General features: G+C 43.5%; 1 protein-coding gene across 5 annotated transcripts in view; it reads left to right on the plus strand.

Moving 5' to 3' along the window:
- The window catches only part of LOC102789181 (glutamate receptor 1-like), a 112155-nt gene that overhangs the window by 647 nt on the left and 91927 nt on the right, over nucleotides 1-19581 (plus strand). For all 5 annotated transcript variants that reach the window (XM_087847575.1, XM_087847576.1, XM_087847577.1 and 2 more), the window contains exon 2: nucleotides 10002-10136. In XM_087847575.1, the coding sequence (XP_087703701.1) occupies nucleotides 10002-10136 (135 nt within the window). The remainder of the gene's footprint in view (nucleotides 1-10001; nucleotides 10137-19581) is intronic.

Raw genomic sequence — 19581 nt, forward strand, 5'->3', positions numbered from 1 at the left:
CAGCACCGCGGACAGAGTCACAGACTCAACAACAGCTGAGTTGATTCAAATATGGCTCAAAAATCGTTAAATATGTGAATCATTGAGGAAACGTGGGGACGCTGCTTCAGCACCGCGGACAGAACTCCAGCTGACTACTGACAATGTTGGAGCAGCAGAGTCACGGCGCGTGTGACTGATTGTTTTTATGGCCTTAAATTAAATATAGTTAAAAATGTTGCCATGACTGGGGGGGAGGGGGGGGGGGTCACAAAGACACAGACAGAGATGATTACAGGCTTGTTTTAGGACAAAGGACAGAGTCACAGTAGCTTCATGTTAATATGGTTTCTGTCAAACACATTTCACAATCAGCATTTATGGGGCCAGAAAGTCAGACGGTTTTATTCAGCACCATGGACAGAATCATGACAGAATATTGTTTGTTTTTATTGACAAATTCCTAAATTTAAATTTACAATTGAAATAAGAGAATCAGAACTTTAGAGAAAGTGACAAAGACAGAGAGAGACAGAGTTAAACACCACAGCACGGCTAACATCAAAGTGTTTTTAAAGAGAAGTATGGTTATTATATTAATCCATAGGGATTAGAAGAATTAACACCATGAGCAGAGCCATGTAGGGCTATTCTCCTGTCAATAAACATGATCAGGACATCCCAATAGTAAGTCCCAGACTCTGATCCCCTCAGCTAGCCCCGAGGCTGCATGCACACAACAGGATTTTCCATATTGAGCTATTAATTTACGAGCCAGTCACCTCTGAACCGGATCAGCTGTTTAGTCTGTTTGGTGCTGAGATGCGTGAAGATGTCCATTTGCGGATCAGAGGACTGATCATTTAACGATCGCAGCTCTAATTCCACACATTATCATATTAACTGTGTTTATTGTACGATGGTTGTTATGATAATCCCGACTTTGCCTGTTTGATGGTTCTTATAATTTCCTCTGAGACATCCTGATGGGACTGTCAGAGAGGAGCCTGCAGTCTTTCTTTGGAAGGAGTTTATCATATTTTTATCACATTTCTAAATTTAACTGCATCTTTTCATTAATCTGGAGTATTTCCTGAGGCTTTGGTGATTTCCTTCAGTATTAAACCGCAGTCTGCTCGGGTCACTTTACAGTTTCACTGTCGTGTCTAAATACTTGTGCTTTGCTGTTATATCACTAGATGGAGTTATTGATGGTTTATTCTCCTTTTAAATCCACCTTTTATTCCTTCATTATATAATATTAAAAACTGAGGAAAGAGCTCATGATTTGTGTCCTAATGGTTCAACTGTTGTTATTTAGCTGGTTGTAAAACACTCTGTGCCTCTCATGTAGACTCACATAGATGGTGTGGTTCTCCTGCTCAAAGTCACTTTTATTTAGGGACAGATGGAGTCGGGGTTTGAGTCGCCAGCCCTGCCGTTACTCAACATCTTGCACTATGAGACTCTACATATAGAGCTCTAACGCTAACTCAGTCGGGACCACTACAGTGAGAACAGGTGAAGAGCAGACCCCAGCTCAGGTCCAGCAAAGTTGAGACTAACTGGGATGCAAAGCAGCTTACAGATGTTTAAATAATGCATAACAAATAAGATTAAACAGGCGTCACTGATTCATTTCTTATAAGGGACCAAACTGCAAGCCCAGTGATGGAAGCAATGCAAGTAAAAGGGGTCATACTTTAGTATACACCTATTCGTCCACTGGGGGAGTAAAAATCCAGCTTTACTAAGTAAAAGTCGAGGTTAGCGTTAGAGTTTTATCACAAAAGTGCCTTTTGATCCGAATCCCCACTTTTATTAGATGTGTTCGGTTCAGATTTGCATTGAGGAGGTTTGGCAGGATGTCCTGCTGTGGGAGCACAGAGTGGGACTCTGTTGCTGCTTCTCAGATACAGATTTAGCTTGAACAAGAAAATCTGGGAGCGATCATCCTGATGTTCTCAAATATCACAAACTGGATCCAAGGACTCAGGTGATGCAGCGTGTGGAGGAAGCTTCAGGCTTGGTGGTTAAATGCGCCATCCTGTTAGCAAGGCTGCAGCTGCTTCAAATGGAATTACTGGAGTTATTTTAATCAGTGATTCATTCAAGTTATTGATCAAATTAAAATATATAACCTGCAAAAGTGCCCAGTGATTAAAACTGTTAACATGATGCATAAAGCTCCAGAAAAAGGAAAAAAATACCAACATGTGGTTAGAACAAAGTCGTACAAGAGTGAATCTTCTGCGTCCTCGGGACTTTAGTTATGTAACATTTCTACGTTACCATTTTCATGCAGCGAGCTCAAGTAAAGCAGGGGCTCAGTGTTGTTGTCTGCCCTCAGTCCTGATGTCAGTAAACAAACGTTCAGCGTTCAGGAGTTTATGAAGCGGGGACTCCTCTACCCCCTCATCTATTCCCACGTCGCACCTCGACTGGTCGGCTCACGCTCAGCGATGTGTGGACGAGGCAGCTGTGGGCTGTAGCGCGTGTTACGCCGCCAAAATGACGTTTAAATGTGATTCATCGGGCCGCTGGTCCAGATTCCCGCTGTGGCTTCCACTCAGGTGGGATGCTCATTTGGCATCAAGTTGAACTAACCTTCATTTTACTGGAATAAAACGCCTCCTGCAGCGTGACCCTGCACGCCCAACCAGAGCGCCTCGGCACTCCTGCGTGTCTGTCTTCAGTCGCAGCACATGGATTGCTTCCAGCCCTCATTTCTCTGATGAATAAATGATAAATGATTCTAATAAAATTTCACAAACTGTGTAGGGATTGCAGATTTTATTCTAGGTCAAATATACACAACAAACTTTACCATTAAAACCTTTATTCGAGCAGAGTGCCTCGTTTTTGCAAGTGAGACTTCAAGTTATATAAAGTTTAAAGATAGAGACGTGGAGACACAGAAATTCATTTATTCTATTATTATTGTATTCATGGTTGTTGACTGACAAAAGTCCAGTTAAGTCATGTGACTGAACTTCAGTGATCAGTTCCCTCTGTGTAAAGTCCATGTTTCTTAGTCTGTGTTTGTGAATTGTTTCCTGTTTTATTTTGAAGGGTTCTGTCTGATGTCAGTGGCCCTTTCTCAATTCTCAAGTACGCGAGTACGTACTCGCGTTCTCGGCGGGTACGTACTCGCCGAGAACGCACGGGAGTACGGACTCGCCGAGAACGCGAGCACGGACTCGCGATTTGTACAATTGGAACACCAGCGTACTTGATGATGTCACAGGTCCGGAGTTTTTACTGCCGTCCTTAATTTAACTGTGAGTAATATGTTATGAAGCTTAACTTTAATCACAGCCAAACCGGTTTACTCAGGAACAAATAAAAAGCCGAAATAAGCCAAACATTAACATTTAGAAGTGATCTAAGTGACTTATATATCATGTTTAACCTCAGTAGTGAAATCTCTATTAATAAAAATAGTGTACATGTACATACGTGTACATACCTTAATAAAAACAAGCAGGTGAGATGTTAGAACGCTTTTATTTTTTATTTTAGTGGACACTCAATACAATAGACAGCTACTGGGGTTTGTTTAACCTGAGTAGCGAAAAGACCGCGGGGGGGTTGAAAATGATGTGCCGGGAGTCGGCTGTTCTAGCCGGCTGTAATAATCCTCGACCTCGCTGTCTGCTATGGAGCTGGCGGGTCACAGACGTCTCCGAAAACGTCGGACCTCGTTTGGAAATATATGATATCTTGATAAACTGAGCAGATATTTGAAGTTTACACAGCTACATTCTCGCTTGAAAAGAACTTAAAAGTTTATTTTGTGACCCAGAAAGAGTAATATTTAAAAGTTTTTAGCCCCGCTCGTCCGCCATTGCCGCGTTTGAGTTTTGGACGAAATGCATTCTGGGATATTTAGCTGTACCAAGTCCACACAAGTCACCACCGATGCATGCTCGATAAAACGGGCGGAGCGAGAACACATCCGGGACTTTTTCGCGTTCTCGGCTTGATGCGTACTTTGAATTGGAACAGTACTTGGTCTCCGACTGATGACGTATCACGAGTACACGAGAACGCAAGTACGCACAATTACGCATATTGAGAAAGGCCCAGTGTTTCTAGCTTCGCTCCCCCGTCTCGTTAGGTCTCATTCCTCCCAGCTGTGTTCCCCTGCTGTCTCTAATTCCTCGATGACTTCCTCAGTGTGTTTAAGCTCCATGTTTCTTTGTGTCGGTGTCGTGTTGTACCGTCAGATTTTGCCTGTGTGTCCAGTTTGTGGGTTTTCCCAGTTAGGTTTCTGTTTTGTTTTCTGCCAGCAATAAAGCTGTGGTTTGTGCGCTGCACTCAGTCTCTGAGTCCTGCGTTTGGGTCCTCACCTCCGCCTGCCCGCACACACAGCCCTGACGCTGTCATAGAAATCCAAACAAAGACGAGAGCTGGAGTTCCACTGGATCAGGAAGGAAAATGAGAAACTGCACGGGTTGTATGTTCCTTTAAGACAAGGGTGTCAGACTCCAGGCCTCGAGGGCCGGTGTCCTGCAGGTTTTAGATCTCACCTTGGGTCAACACACCTGAATCACATGATTAGTTCGTTACCAGGCCTCTGGAGAACTGCAGGACATGTTGAGGAACTAATTTAGCCATTTAAATCAGCTGTGTTGGATCAAGGACACGTCTAAAACCTGCAGGACACCGGCCCTCGAGGCCTGGAGTTGCCCACCCTGCTTTAAGAAGTACTCCAACCTTCACAATGAAGTAACATTTTGCAACAAAATGCTCAAAACTCATTGAGCTCATTTTGTTGTCCATCTGGATATCGTAGTTTTGACAGGGGAGTCTGGGGTAAGTGCCGTCACTTTACTTGCGACCTATTAAATACTCTTTCACAGCTTTTCTTCCCTTCATGAAATCTTCCATTGAGTTCAAGTTTGTGTGTGAGGGTGAATAAAAGAGGGCCAAGGAGGGATCCCTGTGGAACTCCAGAATTCATTCCAAGGGACTCTGATCTGAATACTAAAGACTGTTGAAGTTATACTAGAAATATATTTATGAGTATTCAAATAAGGCTACGTCCGCACGTACACAGGTATTTCTGAAAACGGAGATTTTCCGTTTTCGTTTTACAAAATAATCCCGTCCACACGTAAAGGCAGAAATGAAGGAAAACGCTGCTAGGAACATGCCAAAGCAACAGGTGGCGCTATATTCCTAACCGTGTAAATGTTGGCCAATCAGAAGTCTAGAAGCCTCGGTGGGAAAAAGTAAACAAAGCTGGCGCATAGAAGCAGAACCGAGTCGTATGTGTGGAGGGACAGTAACTGTGTGTATATGTAAGCATTTAAACACTGCAGAGACAATTAACAGTAACAGTATTGTAGAAATTCATTTCACCGAAACAATAACGTGGCGCACAGTGTGACGTCATAAAAGGCGCACACCTTTGACGCTGAGTTTTCTCCGTTTTTCTCGTCCACACGTAAATGCAAAAACGGAGTTTTAGAAAATCTCCACCCTGGCCGGAGTTTTAAAAATCTCTGTTTTCAGTGACCGAAAACGCCGTTTACGTGTGGACGAAAGGTGCAAACGCATAGAAAAATCTGCGTTTTCAAAAACACCCGGGTACGTGTGGACGTAGCCTAAAACTCATCACACCTGCTTCCTCCCCTGACTTTGACATCACACAAATCCAAAAGTAGAAAAAAAAGTGTCTGAAACTGATGTTTTGTGTGTGTGTGTGTGTGTGTGTGTGTGTGTGTGTGTGTGTGTGTGTGTGTGTGTGAATTAATACTGAGATTTTTATTTTGAAACTGTAAACAGCAAAAATGTCCCATCTTGTGTTTGTGTTCCTCCCAGCTGATGTGCTTGATGTGAGATTTAAGTAAATATTTCCTGTCGTGACTCCTGTTATGTGATATTGTTACTTTCATCCCTATTTATGATTATAATTTCACTGTTTTTATGCATTTAAATGTGCAGTGTGTTCATTGGGCAGGAAAGTTTGCTTTGGCTGAGCTGGTTAGCTGCACTGGAGCATTCATACAAGTGAAAGTTTCTCCTCATATTTCCTGTTGCGTACATGAGAAACCATCTTTTTTTTTTAAGGTCATGTTAAATATATGACAAGCAGCTGTACCCGGTGTGTTCCTGCGTGGTCTGACACTGAAAGGTAAAAGAAAGAAAGACCTCCAAGTCACTAACTTGCCCGCTCCAGCTCCTACGAGGGTTAGCTCAACCCACCACAACTTCCAAGCTAACAAAAAGGATCTATTCATGATAGCATTAACTGTGCCTGTAACACATGTGGCTCACACATACTACACATTTACAGTATCTACCAAAGACAGGCACAGTGATGACAATAACTGAACTAAAACACAATCAGAAACATCAGGGTGGCTGAATATACATTATGTGTTGGGAAAGAAATGACACCAACCTCTCCCACAGGGGAGTTGTGGAAAAGGGGAGGGGCCAAAGGGGAACCCCGTATTTATAGGGTTGCACCAAAGAAGGAGGAGGGGCTCTAACTGATAATGAACATAACTACAGGCTTGAAGGTCCTAAAAGTCAGGTTTAATAGGAAGGGTTTGGGGTCTAGAACACATTTTGTGTAATTTATGACCCGGTTACACAGACATGGAGGTGATGAATCATAACAGACCTCTTGTATTAAAAGTTATTGTAAAGTTTGAATATCTTCGTGTTCTCCTGAGCTAATAATGACTAAATATGATACTGACTTGAATAACTACCAGTTACAGTAACTAGGACACAAAGAAAGTCTCCAAAAAGCTCGACTGGGTTAAATGAATAACACACAGTCGAACTTCAGAGACAGTGTGTCCAGTTGGGAAGCAGAAACTGTGAATCCGTTTCACCTGCTCTGTACAGATGAAAGTAGCAGCAGGTGCGCTGGACAAACCCCAGATAAAGGGAAAGGTCTTGCAGGTGCTGACCACAGACCGCTGCGCTCTGCTCATCCCTCCTGGCTGCTTTCCGTTCATGTCTTTGTCACTGCTGGTGGAACGAGACAGTACCTGCAGCTCGTTCAGGCTGAATCTGGGCACGGGTTCATCCATATCGACCACGTTCTCAGGAGTGTGATGGGTCGTTAAAAACGGAGAACTGGACGGAGCCTTATTTGCTCCTGTGTGAGGAAGAACAAAATGAGCTTCTGTGCTCATCTCTGACCCAACTGTCAGACCCAGAATCCACAAGGTGCCGGCGTCCTGCAGTGAGACAGACGCCGTGCAGCTGGATTAATGTCCTGTTGGTGTCTCTGCAGTGTAATGGGTGCTTCCTGACTGGACACATTGATATCTGCGACGTTCAGCTGACTTTGTGTTAGACTGCAATGATCGGGAAAAAAATCACCTTCTCTCTGAGTGTGAACCTCAGCTGTGAGTTATCAGGACGTTTGGAATAAAAATCATAGTGATGGCCACAGTGAAGCTGCTGCTTTCATCCAGGAGTGTAATCCACTCTCTTACTCTGATCATTTGAACCTCTGACTGCACCAACACATTCGGACCATCACAGTTAGATTCAGGGGAAAACTCCATGGCTCATATTCGATGATTACATCGATAGTAATGACAGAAATCTTTGTGTCCATCTGCCTGCAGCCTGCAGATTTCAGCACACAGCTGCCACATTCTGCTGAGCTTCCCATAGACATCCACACTGCTGAAGGTCACAAGTACTGAGAGAAAACTCCGGAAACTATTAATAATCTCCAGCACTTAATGGGGAAAGTTTGATTCCTACAGGACAAGCTTGTCTCTACGTAATGTGTCAATTTTCACAGCAAGGACGGTATCGTACTTATCAGTGCTCATGTCTATTCTAGGGGGCCTTGGCTGAAACAAACTGATCAACAATTTCAAATGTGAATACAAAGTGATGACTCGCACGGTGCTTTGATGGAAAAACTAATATACAGTAGGAGTGTGAAAAGTATGAATTTTTTGTGCTCCATATCGCCCCCCTCTGGTGATTGAAATCCCACTTACACAATAATAAAAATGGCATCAAATTGTGGAGATGCTGAACTGAATTTGTGCGTATCATAAACTTTTATTTTCCCACATTTATTTTTATGTGATGATCTAAAAATCCCAATCTGTTTCTGTTGAGGAAACCATGGCGATGCTAATTTCTGCACTGACTGGCTAAATAAAGATGAAGGAGAAGCTCGGCGCAGAAGAAAGATGTTTTAGTTCCTTTTTCTTTAACTGCAGAAAATTTGTGCCTAAATGTCACCAAACTGTTTGTGTGGAGACAGAGTGGACAGAGCAATTTTTACTTTCCTGCTGAGAAGAAGAGTCATGAAAGCTTCACCACAAAAAGAAAGAAAAACATAAATTAACATTTGAATCGAGGACGTTGGAGCGCCCTGCTGTGCCGTCATATGAAAGCATCTCTTCCTCCTTCAGCACAGGAAACAGAAGAGGGTCAGTCAGTCGGAGTTTAAGTGTTTGGATAATTTCCACGTGAAACCATTATGCAGAGAGGGTATGAGTGCTGTAAAATGGCTCCACTAAGAGCAGAGAAAAGAGGCTTTTAACAGCAATTACAGCAAAGCGGGCACTCGTCATTATTAGTGGCAATGGTAAACTCTGTGTGAGCAGCCAGCTCACGGCAGCACAATCAAACATCAAAAAGTTTCTTAACTTTACTCCCATTTTTTATTTTAGGGTAAAGTTGGAGTTTGAGGAGCAGTGAGTGTGAATATGCAAGTATGAAAACAGACAGGTCAGCTCCACTTTTCTTTTATTGGGGACATGAAAGTGAAATAAATTGGAAGAAAACTAGCATGCTCTATCACGACTATATGGAAACAAATTAAGAACAGCAAGCTGGAGGAGAGAGAAGCTGCGAGTTTATTCATTTCCACCAGCATGAAGACAAGGAGCCACATTTAACCTCATTTACAGACAACAGAGAATGAAACCTGACCCTGATTAGCGGCCTTAAGTAGACTAATATGAGCTGAACACATGAAAATGTTTCACTTCATAGCAACTGAGGAATTTTGGCCTTAAACAGGACAAAGGGTCCAAGTTCAGACAGGAGTGAGACACGGCTGTTTCTGGCTATCAGCAGCAGGAAGTAGATCCACGTTGACCACTTTATAGACAGAATTTTTAGATGGTTGAGTAACTAAAGCTCCACACTGAAAAAAAGTGGTTAGACGTATTTTAAATAACAGGAGAAGCTCCACAATTACATCGTTTAGTTCCAATTGTTTTTTTTTTTAAGGCATTTCTATACGAGTAAGAGAAGCTAGCTTAACAGTAGACTCATGAGCTTCATTAGCTCCCTGCTAAAGGTGCAGATGACTTGCAGGCAAAGTTTCCTCTAAGCTACACGCGTGCGCAATCGCGCACTGCTGGCATGGCCTCAATGGCCATGGTCTGCTGTTGCTCACAGTGGTCGACGGGACGCTCAGTTTGTGTGTTCGCTCAGACACATGAAACATTAGAGGGAACTTTGCATGCAGGTAAACCTTGTGATGTGTTTCTAGTTCATTCATTATCTGCTAAATCTTGAAATAGGGAGCTGTCAAAGACTAACATGCTTTAATTGTGCTAAACAGCTCCACATGAATAACTAGCACGAGCTAATTAGCACAATATTACGTCATGGACATTATTATAAAATCTTTGTTTTGCAGAGAAACGTTTTTCCTGCAATAATCCAGAACACATCGTTAGCTTTTCTGCGGAGGGAAGCAGGGCGATGCGCTGACCCTCGACCTCCTTTTCTTCTGACTTTTTGAGGTTTAATTGAAAGTTTTACTGAGTTTTACTTGTGTGGGGGCGCTCTTCAGGGCGGTCCTATACAGGACGATCACTATGAACAGCTCAATAAAGATTTCACTCTTGTATCTGATTCCATGTTAAATCAAACAGCATCAGCTCTTACTGTAAAGCACATCGGTGTCTTTGGGCTTGTGGGTCGTTTCTCTCTCTGGGCTTTCCCGTCCTCTGTGCTTTGGGACACTGAAGAACAACCTCTGTGTGTCTCTGTGTGTTTGTCAACAGGAGGCCTTTTCCCCGGTGACTCCCACGAGTACGAGGTGTTTCGTTTCGCCCTGGCACAAAACCAGGACATCCCCAAGCTGGTGCCACAGGTGGACATGGTGGACACGAGCAGCAGTTTCGCCATGACCTACGCCTGTAAGTTCAGACCGATGGCGCTCTGGGGCGGGCCAGAGGGTGACTCTTTGTTGGTGTTTGGGGTGTTTTACCACATTTTTAACTGAGCTTTTTAATTCTGGTATAAACAGCATTTTGTGCACCTGTGCTTCAGCAGTTAGTTACCATGGAGTGGTTCAGGTGCTCATCTTTCAGATATCTGAATTGATATGAATGAATGCGAGCAGGAGGACCTGCTGCATAAATCTTTGAAACAAAGCGTCTCCGGCTGTGCTTTTTTTTTCTTCGTGCACTCATATCCCAGATTCCAAAACGCAGCGGGGCATCGAGGATGTTTACCTCACACTGGTGCAGTTGGATCAGATCAAAGTTGAGTTTTGCTCAACAGTTTTGGGATGGGACTGGCTGCCGCTGGTCCGGTGGATTTGGAGGTCACTCTGCTTTGCTGAAATGTAACAACAACACGGTTTATTAACTCTACAAACAGTCTGTTTCCTTTCTCTGTAATGAAATTATCAGCGCTCACTGTGCAGCACTTTTATTATTTCATAACAGCAGACAGAACGGAGCGGCTTCACTCAGCGTTGGCTCAACATTTATGAGTGAAGCCGTCATTAAAGCGTCATCCAGCTCAGCCTGTGGTGATCAGCGTGAGCTCATCAAGGAAACAATTACAAGAAAAATAAGAACCATCTGCAGAACAATCAGAAAGCTTGTTTATATGAAAATGTAAAATGTACCTATTGTTAGCTGTTTCATCATCAGGTTACTCTGCACGGTCTCTCACCACAAAGTGCTCCAAACATCTGAATCACATTCCTGTCCTGCAGCACCGATGCTTCTGCTGCGGCATTATTCGATCCCGAGAGAAGAACGTCTCAACTTCTCCGAGGTTTCAGCACTTCTTAATGTTGTTGCAGGCTGACAGGAGACGTTCTACATGCATGAAATAATAGAGCGATTGTTGTGACAGTGGAGTGCGAGGGCTCGCTTTCAGGAACCAAACAAACAGTTGATCCGTCAGCGTTGTCTCTGCAGCTGATGCTGCTCTGGCTTCATTCACTGGAACTGAGAAAGTGTCAAAAAAGGCATAAAGAACATTACTGGAGATCTTGATCAGAGAGCCAATGATGCTCTAGTCAAGTTAGAAAATAATGGAAAAAGTCCAGGAGTATAAAAGAGTTTTTACAATAACTTTAGCATGTTTAAGATAAGATAAAATAACCTTTTTTAGTCCCACACGTTCGAAATATTTTGGTCACATGCTAAATCTATTTAACACTTTAAAGTCAATTCAATTCAATTCAATTATATTTACACAGCGTCAAATCACAACAACAGTCGCCTCAAGCAACAATCATATGACCCCCTATGAGCAGCACTTTGGCGACAGTGAGAAGGAAAAACTCCCTTTTAACAGGAAGAAACCTCCAGCAGAACCAGGCTCAGGGAGGGGCGGGGCCATCTGCTGTGATTGGTTGGGGTGAGAGAAGGAAGACAGGATAAAGACATGCTGTGGAAGAGAGACAGAGGTTAATAACAGATATGATTCAATGCAGAGAGGTCTGTTAACACATAGTGAGTGAGAAAGGTGACTGGAAAGGAAAAACTCAATGCATCATGGGAATCCCCCGGCAGCCTACATCTATTGCAGCATAACTAAGGGAGGATTCAGGGTCACCTGGTCCAGCCCTAACTATATGCTTTAGCAAAAAGGAAAGTTTGAAGCCTAATCTTAAAAGCAGAGATAGTGTCTGTCTCCTGAATCCAAACTGGAAGCTGGTTCCACAGAAGAGGGGCCTGAAAACTGAAGGCTCTGCCTCCCATTCTACTTTTAAATACTCTAGGAACAACAAGTCAAGAGTTTATGAGTTTCTGAGACTTCTACATCATCACTGTATATGTTAGCGATGTTAAAATTTGGTGTTTGGTGATTTGCCCTCTTAACTTCACCAAAGGACAAACAGAATTTGAATTTTAAAGGCTGAATAACAGATTTCGGGTCAGTTTAACTGCCCCACTGCTTTGCTTTGACCACAGTTACAAAGGCAGCAAATTGTGCCATAGTTTTATTTCCAGACTTTTTACTTTGGAAGGTTTGAAATGACTTTTAAAGACAGGATTTTGCAGCAAATACATGTTTAAGACTTTTGTGTCAAATTCAGCAAAGCAAATCTCCTGCCGGTTATTTTTGGGTCTTGATGATGTAACACATGGTTTTGTAGCTACTGAATGTGCGCTTTTGCTCGGATGCTTTTGTGCATTGTTAGTGTATCATTTGGCTCTCTGTGCTGCTTGTCTGACTGGGTTTTTTGAAGGGTTAGCCTGCTGTCCGCTGCACTCACCGTCATGGGTCAGTGCATCATTCTCCCGTCATCCAGACTTCATTCAGACCTGGGATTTACAGGGTAAACACAAGTACACGGAGCCTGGCTTCAAAAGGGCACGTTGCGGCAGTAAATGGACGCAGACCATGGGGAGCTCGCCACTAAATGGACTCTGGCTCCGGGGAGCGTTCTGTACAGTGCAGCAGGTTTAGACAATAATGTGCTGACCTGTTTCATTCTGCCCCAAAACACTGAATTTACCACCTGAATGTTCAGCTGCTGCTGCAATGAATCAGTTCAACCTCAGACACGAGGCTTCGTGTGTGACATGAGCTGTTCAAAGAGCTACAGTACGAGTACGAGACCACAGCACGTCATCACTTAACATCATTAGACGACAGAGGTCATTACAACTTATTTAAACTGAGTATTTCACATCACTCTGGAACTCAACTCTTTAAATCAGCGGTCCCCAACCCCCGGGCCTCAGACCGGTACTGGTCCGTAAGTCGTTTGGTACCGGGCCGCGAGAGTTGAGGCTCAGGTGTGAAATGTATAGTTTTCAGGGTTTTTATTGGTTTTCAGCGTTATTTTGTTATCGTTTTTATCGTTTACTCGGTTTTCCTGGGTCTTTTCACGTGTGTTATGAATAAATCTTCTTTTTTCAGTACCGGTACTAGTTTTATTTTGTTGTATTTATCCGCGACACCTTAAAGGCCGGTCCGTGAAAATATTGTTGGGCATAAACTGGTCCGTGGCGCAAAAAAAGGTTGGAGACCGCTGCTTTAAATTAAGAAATCAACACTTTATCCTTCAGTATTTAGCATTAAAAACAGAGTTTAGTTGTCCTGAAAAAAAGGATAATGTTGGTACTCGTCAGACAGGTGATGCTACTCAAAACACTTAGTCCAGTAAGTTTTTGGGTCAACGCAGTAAATAATAGAAAAACACAAATACAACAATTTGTGGTCATTTATTTAGATGGTTTTCTGAAAAAGATGGAATGAGTGTTGCTGTTGTTGTTGAGGAGTGTATATATATATATATATATATATATATATATATATATATATATATATATATATATATATATAATATAATATAATATAATATAATAAATGTTATTTATCACTGTGGCAACAAAGAAAATGTTGGAGGAGCTTGTTGCATTTTGACTTTAAAACTAAAGAAGCAGTGTTGGCGCCAATATTTCAAATCAGTGACAGAAAACTTTAAAATAAGAAATAAAAGTGACTCAAACTGCAAAAAATGTAAAAAGGCTCAGATGAACCTTAACATAAGGAAGTAAACATGAAGTTGGTGTAGGAGGCATATGAGTTGTTCCTATTTTGACTAAGTGGGTTGGTTTGAATGGACTCACTGGCTGTATCCCAATCCAGGGTCTGCAGCCTTAAAGGCCGCATTTTAAGGCCGATTACGTCACAGCGACGCGACGAAGGCTGTCCCAATTCAAAGGCTGCTCGAAATGCGGCCTCAAATGCGTCCTTCATTTCCCTGAATTTTAAGGACGTGGCGGTGTAGACTTCGTGGCCCAACATATCCCAGAATGCATAGCGCGGCGGTGGGTGTGGATAATTTTGCCTAAAAAAAAACGCTGAAGAGTAAACTTAAGTAAGTACTGAATATTATGTCACTTATTTATGTGCAAATGTTTAATAACAAAGAACATTAAAACATTCCTGTTGGCCACATGTCGGCAAAGTCATGTGACATTAGTGACGTTTGTACTAACTTGGTTTTAAAGCCTTTACTTTAAAATATACGCCGTTCAATAGCTGAGCTTAATCAGAGAATGATCAAAGCTCATGTAGAAACAAACAAATGAACAAAAGATTTTCTCCTTCATTTCTGTCAAACAAAGCTGTATGAAACGTTTCCAGCTGTTAGTATCATGGTTGCTAGGCAACCTGGGCAGCGCAACGGAGGCTAGACCGTCCCATTTCACAAGCCTCGCACTTCCGGCCTTAGCGGTCTTTAAGTACGCGGCCCTTGAGGATCGTTGAGGCTGCAGACCCTGAATTGGGACACAGCCACTGTATTGGTGCACGGGTGTGGGGCGTGTCTCATGGGTGAGGTAGATGATAAATGTGGTTGCACTCACCTGTTCACAGCACCTGTGAACTTGATGGTTTTTGTATATTTGTGCACTAATTGATGCCATAGGCCAAGTTGTAATTTGGCATAGTAGTTAGTGCAGTTATTTGTTTGTGGTCTGTGCATTTGTCTAATAGTTAATCCCAGGCACTGATTTGTATATTGGACAGTTGCTTGTGGAATAAAAGGAGCAAATGGTACAGAAGTGTATTTATGTGTTTATTGTTGCGCGTCATCTGTGTCCTCATGTTTAGCCTGCCGCGGCCATAGGTTGGAGGAGCCGCAACAGTTGGTACCAACACTCAAATAAGAAATGCTTCATCGTCATCTCTGAGAAGCTCAACCTCAAGTATTAACATCAGTTTATTTATTCATATTCTGTCTTGAAGCCGGCAGTTTTAGCAGCTCCAGTCTCAAAAAAATGCTAATGCTAATAAAAGCGGAATATAAAATCAGCTCTCGGTGGTGCAGCTGTGCTCTGCAGCATTAAAACTAAATCTGGAGTGAAAGACAATTTGGCTGCACATCACACAGGTTACAGTGTTGTTATGAGGGCAGATGTTTCTTCATAACGTCCTCACTGATCATGTTTTACAGCCCAGCAGAGCAGATAATCCCAAAAACATGCTTCCAGTTCGATCGCGAAGTCTTTAGAACCAGTGCCATGTAGTTAATAAGCAACAAGTGTTTCTGCTGAGTCATACTTTATACATGTGTCGAGCCGCAGAGCCGGTCGTCCTCTCTCATCTGACAGAATCGTTGGCTTTGATTTGGACGGGGCTCAGTCAGGATCTCAAAGTTTGATATTCACAGTTTTTCATCTTTATTAACCCTGAAACGCACGGCCTGCTGGCTTGGATGCATTTGTTGATCTGAGTGTTTCAGGAAGACAAAGCATCCGTCCACGTTTCTAGATACATGGGAGGGGTGAGGATTTTGAACCAACGTGTTCTCTATTACTATCATTTATGTACAAAATAAATATCTTCATCTCCAGTTTGGTACCAAAGACTTGGAGAAACAATGCTGAGGAGCACTAACGCTGCTCTGGTGACTCAGCACCTCACTAAGATGCTTTGTTTTCCTATCAATTACCCAATTAAAGCAACCAGTCATAGGCCTCTAAGCAGTGTTAGCCTATTGTTGTTTGTAGCTGAGTGAGAAATGTTTTCAGTCAGTTATGAGTGAGTTTTTCTGTGCTGGTATTTTGGCTTATTCCACCTGAAGGTGAGTTCATCGAGTCTCTGGATCTCTTTAAAATGAAAATTAATGAGAGAAAATCAGTGAAACCAAAAGTAGCCAAAAAGATAACTGTCCGTGCGTCCATCAGTCCATCCATTTTGTAGGTGCATACTACTGTTTGTAGCCCCGCCCCTCATAGAGTCTGCCAAGGAGAATGGTTAGGAGTTATGATTGCAAGGAAAGATGGAACCAGCCCTGAGGGAGGGAGGGCTTCGTTGGCAAAAGCTGGGCAGAAGCCATCCTCTGGACCTGGAGGAGGGACAGTGAGGGTCCTGTGCTTTTAGCCCTCTGATAGTGTTTTGTTTATCATCATGTTTCCAATTTTAATTCTTATAGAAAAAAGGCGTCACAAAGGATTCACATGTCCTCCGTGTCAGGACGTCTCTGTCTGAAACTGAGGGTCAAAGGCTTCCAGAAAAAGTCCAACAGTTAGAGGAAGGTTTGACAGTTGTATGAAGGCAGCTCAGAGCAGACCTCTGTGGGTCGTATCCTCGCAGCGCCACCACCTGCTCCAGGCCAGTTTCTTTGGGTGAAACAAAGCAGCCTCAGTGTCTGATGCTCTCCTCGTCCTCTGCTCCTCTGAGCAAACAGGAAACCACAAAGTGCAACTCCTGGTTTCCTCTTTTCTGCTGGTCAGCAGGTGCCTCTGAGTGTTTCTATGGAAATACTGGTTAGTGGGTGTCACCGATTGTTACCATGGAAACTCCGCTCAGTCGGTGTCGCCCATTGCTGCCATGGAAACACCGGTCAATGGGTGTTTTCTTGTTTAGAGACTGGCTCTGGAGCGAGCTGCTGTTTCTGTGTCCTGTGGGAAAATCAGGCTGCAGTCACCGACTCCTGTCTGTTGCTCTTAAAATGACTGGTTTCTGCTTTTCCTCACTTCCTGTTGGCTCTCGCGCTCCAGTGGCGGAGGTTCTTATTAATGATAATGAGGTCAGAATAAACACAAGTAATCTCAGACTCTTTTAAACACTTTGATTTGTTTAGCTTCTTGGATGTGTATGACACCAGTAACATTGTCACCACAGGCACCGAAACCTCAACCACCTGCTGTTCAAACTTTATGAGGGGCAGCCAATTAGAAGAGAGTTGGCTTAAAGTGGGAGGAGTTTAAAGGGCTTGTTTCAGATGTGGCATAGCCTGAGGGATGCACCAAAGCTAACTGTTGTATAAATGAGGATCATCATGCAAAACTACTCTAATAGAGTCCCAGAGCAGCTGGATGTGAGCAGAATACGACCACTCCAGGCTCTGACTGTTTCTGTAATATTAACTCATTGCCTTAAAATATCTTTTCACATATAATCTTTTTCGTATAACTGCACCCAGAACAGCTGATAACTGCACTTTAAGTGTCTGAGAACTGAGGAAGTTACCTGTTGTAGTCAGATTTATTCCATTGCCAGCTGATGCTCAGGTTCAGACGCTCGTCTGCTTTGTTGTTTCATCAGCGCTCTGAGTGTTTTCAGACTCTGACTGCAGAGCTGCAGGAATATGAGCAGACTGTGGTTTGGGCTTTATCTTCTTGGAAAAAATGCTAAAAAAAACCATTTGAAAAATAGACTTTCTACACTTCTCACGTCAATAGCAGGTTGTGGATTATAGGTAAATGGCCTGTATTTGTATAGCACTTTTACTAGTCCCCCCTAGGGACCCCAAAGCGCTTTACACACCCAGTCATCCACCCATTCACACACTGGTGGAGGCAGCTACAGTTGTAGCCACAGCTGTCCTGGGACAGACTGACAGAAGCGAGGCTGCCATATTGCGCCATCTCTGACCATCACCAGTAGGCGGGAGGTGAAGTGTCTTGCCCAAGGACACAACGACCGAGACTGTCCGAGCCGGGGCAACCTTCCGAGGCGAACTCCAGACTCTTGAGCCACGATCGGCCCGTTATAGGTTATCATTTGTGTCGAACGTTGTATTAAGACTGTAAGCAGTTGCAGGTTGTGTTATTTAGATGTTCTGGCAGCCTGGGTGACATCACAGGCAGAACTAATAGATTCATATCATTTATTCATAATAAAGTCTGAAGGCCATGAAAATCATGAGAGAAGAAAAGAGCAGGAGTGAAGCAGGTGAGAGAATGTGTACCAGCAGATGTGCTTGCTAATGCTAACTAATGAGCTAATCAGCTTCATTAGGAGGATGCTGATTGAACAGAAGTCAGACCCAGAGCGCAGGTATCACACACAGATGATCTGATGCTGCTGCAGGTATTTGCATATTCAGAGAAAAACTGGAGTGAAAACGTGAGTTAACATTTCTGTTCTGAAAGTGATCCAATCATCTGTGCTTTAAAAAATAGATGTAACTCGTGTTTAGTGAGCTCAGGAGATGCTGTCAACAGAACCAGGCGGCTGTTTTTATCCTGAGGTAAGCCAGCTGTCCGTTCCACCCTCGTGCAGTCGACTTTTCATTTTCGTTTTTTCTACGATTTCTTTTTCTTTCCTGAGCTCAGGCCACGTCGTCGAGCGAAGCGGCTGTCGGTCACTCGAGCCGTCATCACGAGACTAATTCCTGATAAAAGTGAGAGTGAGCAGCTTGTGTCGGAGTCTCAGCGCTCACAGAGATGTTTGTTTTTCTGCCTCAGAGCGCTGGAAAGACGCAGCCATGCTGCTCGGCGCCGCCTCGAGAGTCTGTCTCGCAGGAGGCCGAGCTCAGTCTGTTTTACATTTCACACAACAACAGACCGGGGAGAGAGCGGGAGGGGAGGGGTTAACAGTAAGAGAGAAAAGAAGCGAGAGAGTGAGGAAAGCGGGGAGACCGAGGCTGGTACAAAAAGCACAGAGGACAGTTTCTCGTGTGGAATTATCATTTAAAATTCAGGTTCAGCTGTGGACATTTTCTCAGCTTTAGTCCTGAGCTGAGTGAAACACTGACAGCAGAGATCATAACCATGAATATGAGCTTCATTATTTAACACGAGCGTTAACAAGTGAGGATTTCCTGAAAGAGTGGGAGCTTGTGGGTTGCACTTCTCAGAGTTAGCGCCAGCCTGGCTCCCTACCATCGTCTGGCTCCACTGTGGGATGTTTGTGGGTTCATGTGAGGGAGTGGGAGGCCCAGGTGGCAGTGGACAGAAGCCACGGGGAGAGCGATGGAGGGATGAAGCCACAATCAGCTCACACCTCTGTCACATGTCAGTGAAGGCGGATCAGGTGAGAGACTTGCGGCAATCCAGAGACGAGGGCAGCTGCAGCCACCCATTAATGATTCTTCCACAGGTTCAGTTTTTGACCAAACGTTCCCTTTCCATCATCTCGGCTCAAGCTGGACTAAACAGTGAGCGAGATCAGTGGAAGGAAAAAGGCGATGCGCTTGATTTATATCACAGGACAAAACGAGACTATTAATGCAAAACTCTTTATCGAGGCTGCATTGTGTCAGTAACAGCTGGAAACCAAATTTGTAATTAAATAAAAACATGGGATGAATTGCTCAGCCCCAGTTGACGGTGAAATCACTCCCTGCAGGTCTGTGAGTGCTGTGACATCACCCGCTGATTTGTGGCCTACTGGTTTTGCTCTCACATGATTAATGGACCGATTGTTACAGCCTTAAATTAAATCAGTTAAAAGCTGAGATTTCTCTGGCTGTGTAAAAAGAACAGTGATGATGGTTGCTGGGTGACGGTGTGGCTGTTCCTGTGTAATCAAAAACTGATTGGAAAGACTTTAAAAAGACTGTTTTCTAAGACGTCCAATCAAAGTTGAGATTTGGTTACATAGAGAAAAGACTTCGGAGCGTACGAGACAACAGCGTCACCACGGTGTCAT

Source organism: Neolamprologus brichardi, chromosome 10 (genome assembly GCF_056152115.1).
Source record: "Neolamprologus brichardi isolate AB-2024 chromosome 10, ASM5615211v1, whole genome shotgun sequence".
NCBI lineage: Eukaryota > Metazoa > Chordata > Actinopteri > Cichliformes > Cichlidae > Neolamprologus > Neolamprologus brichardi.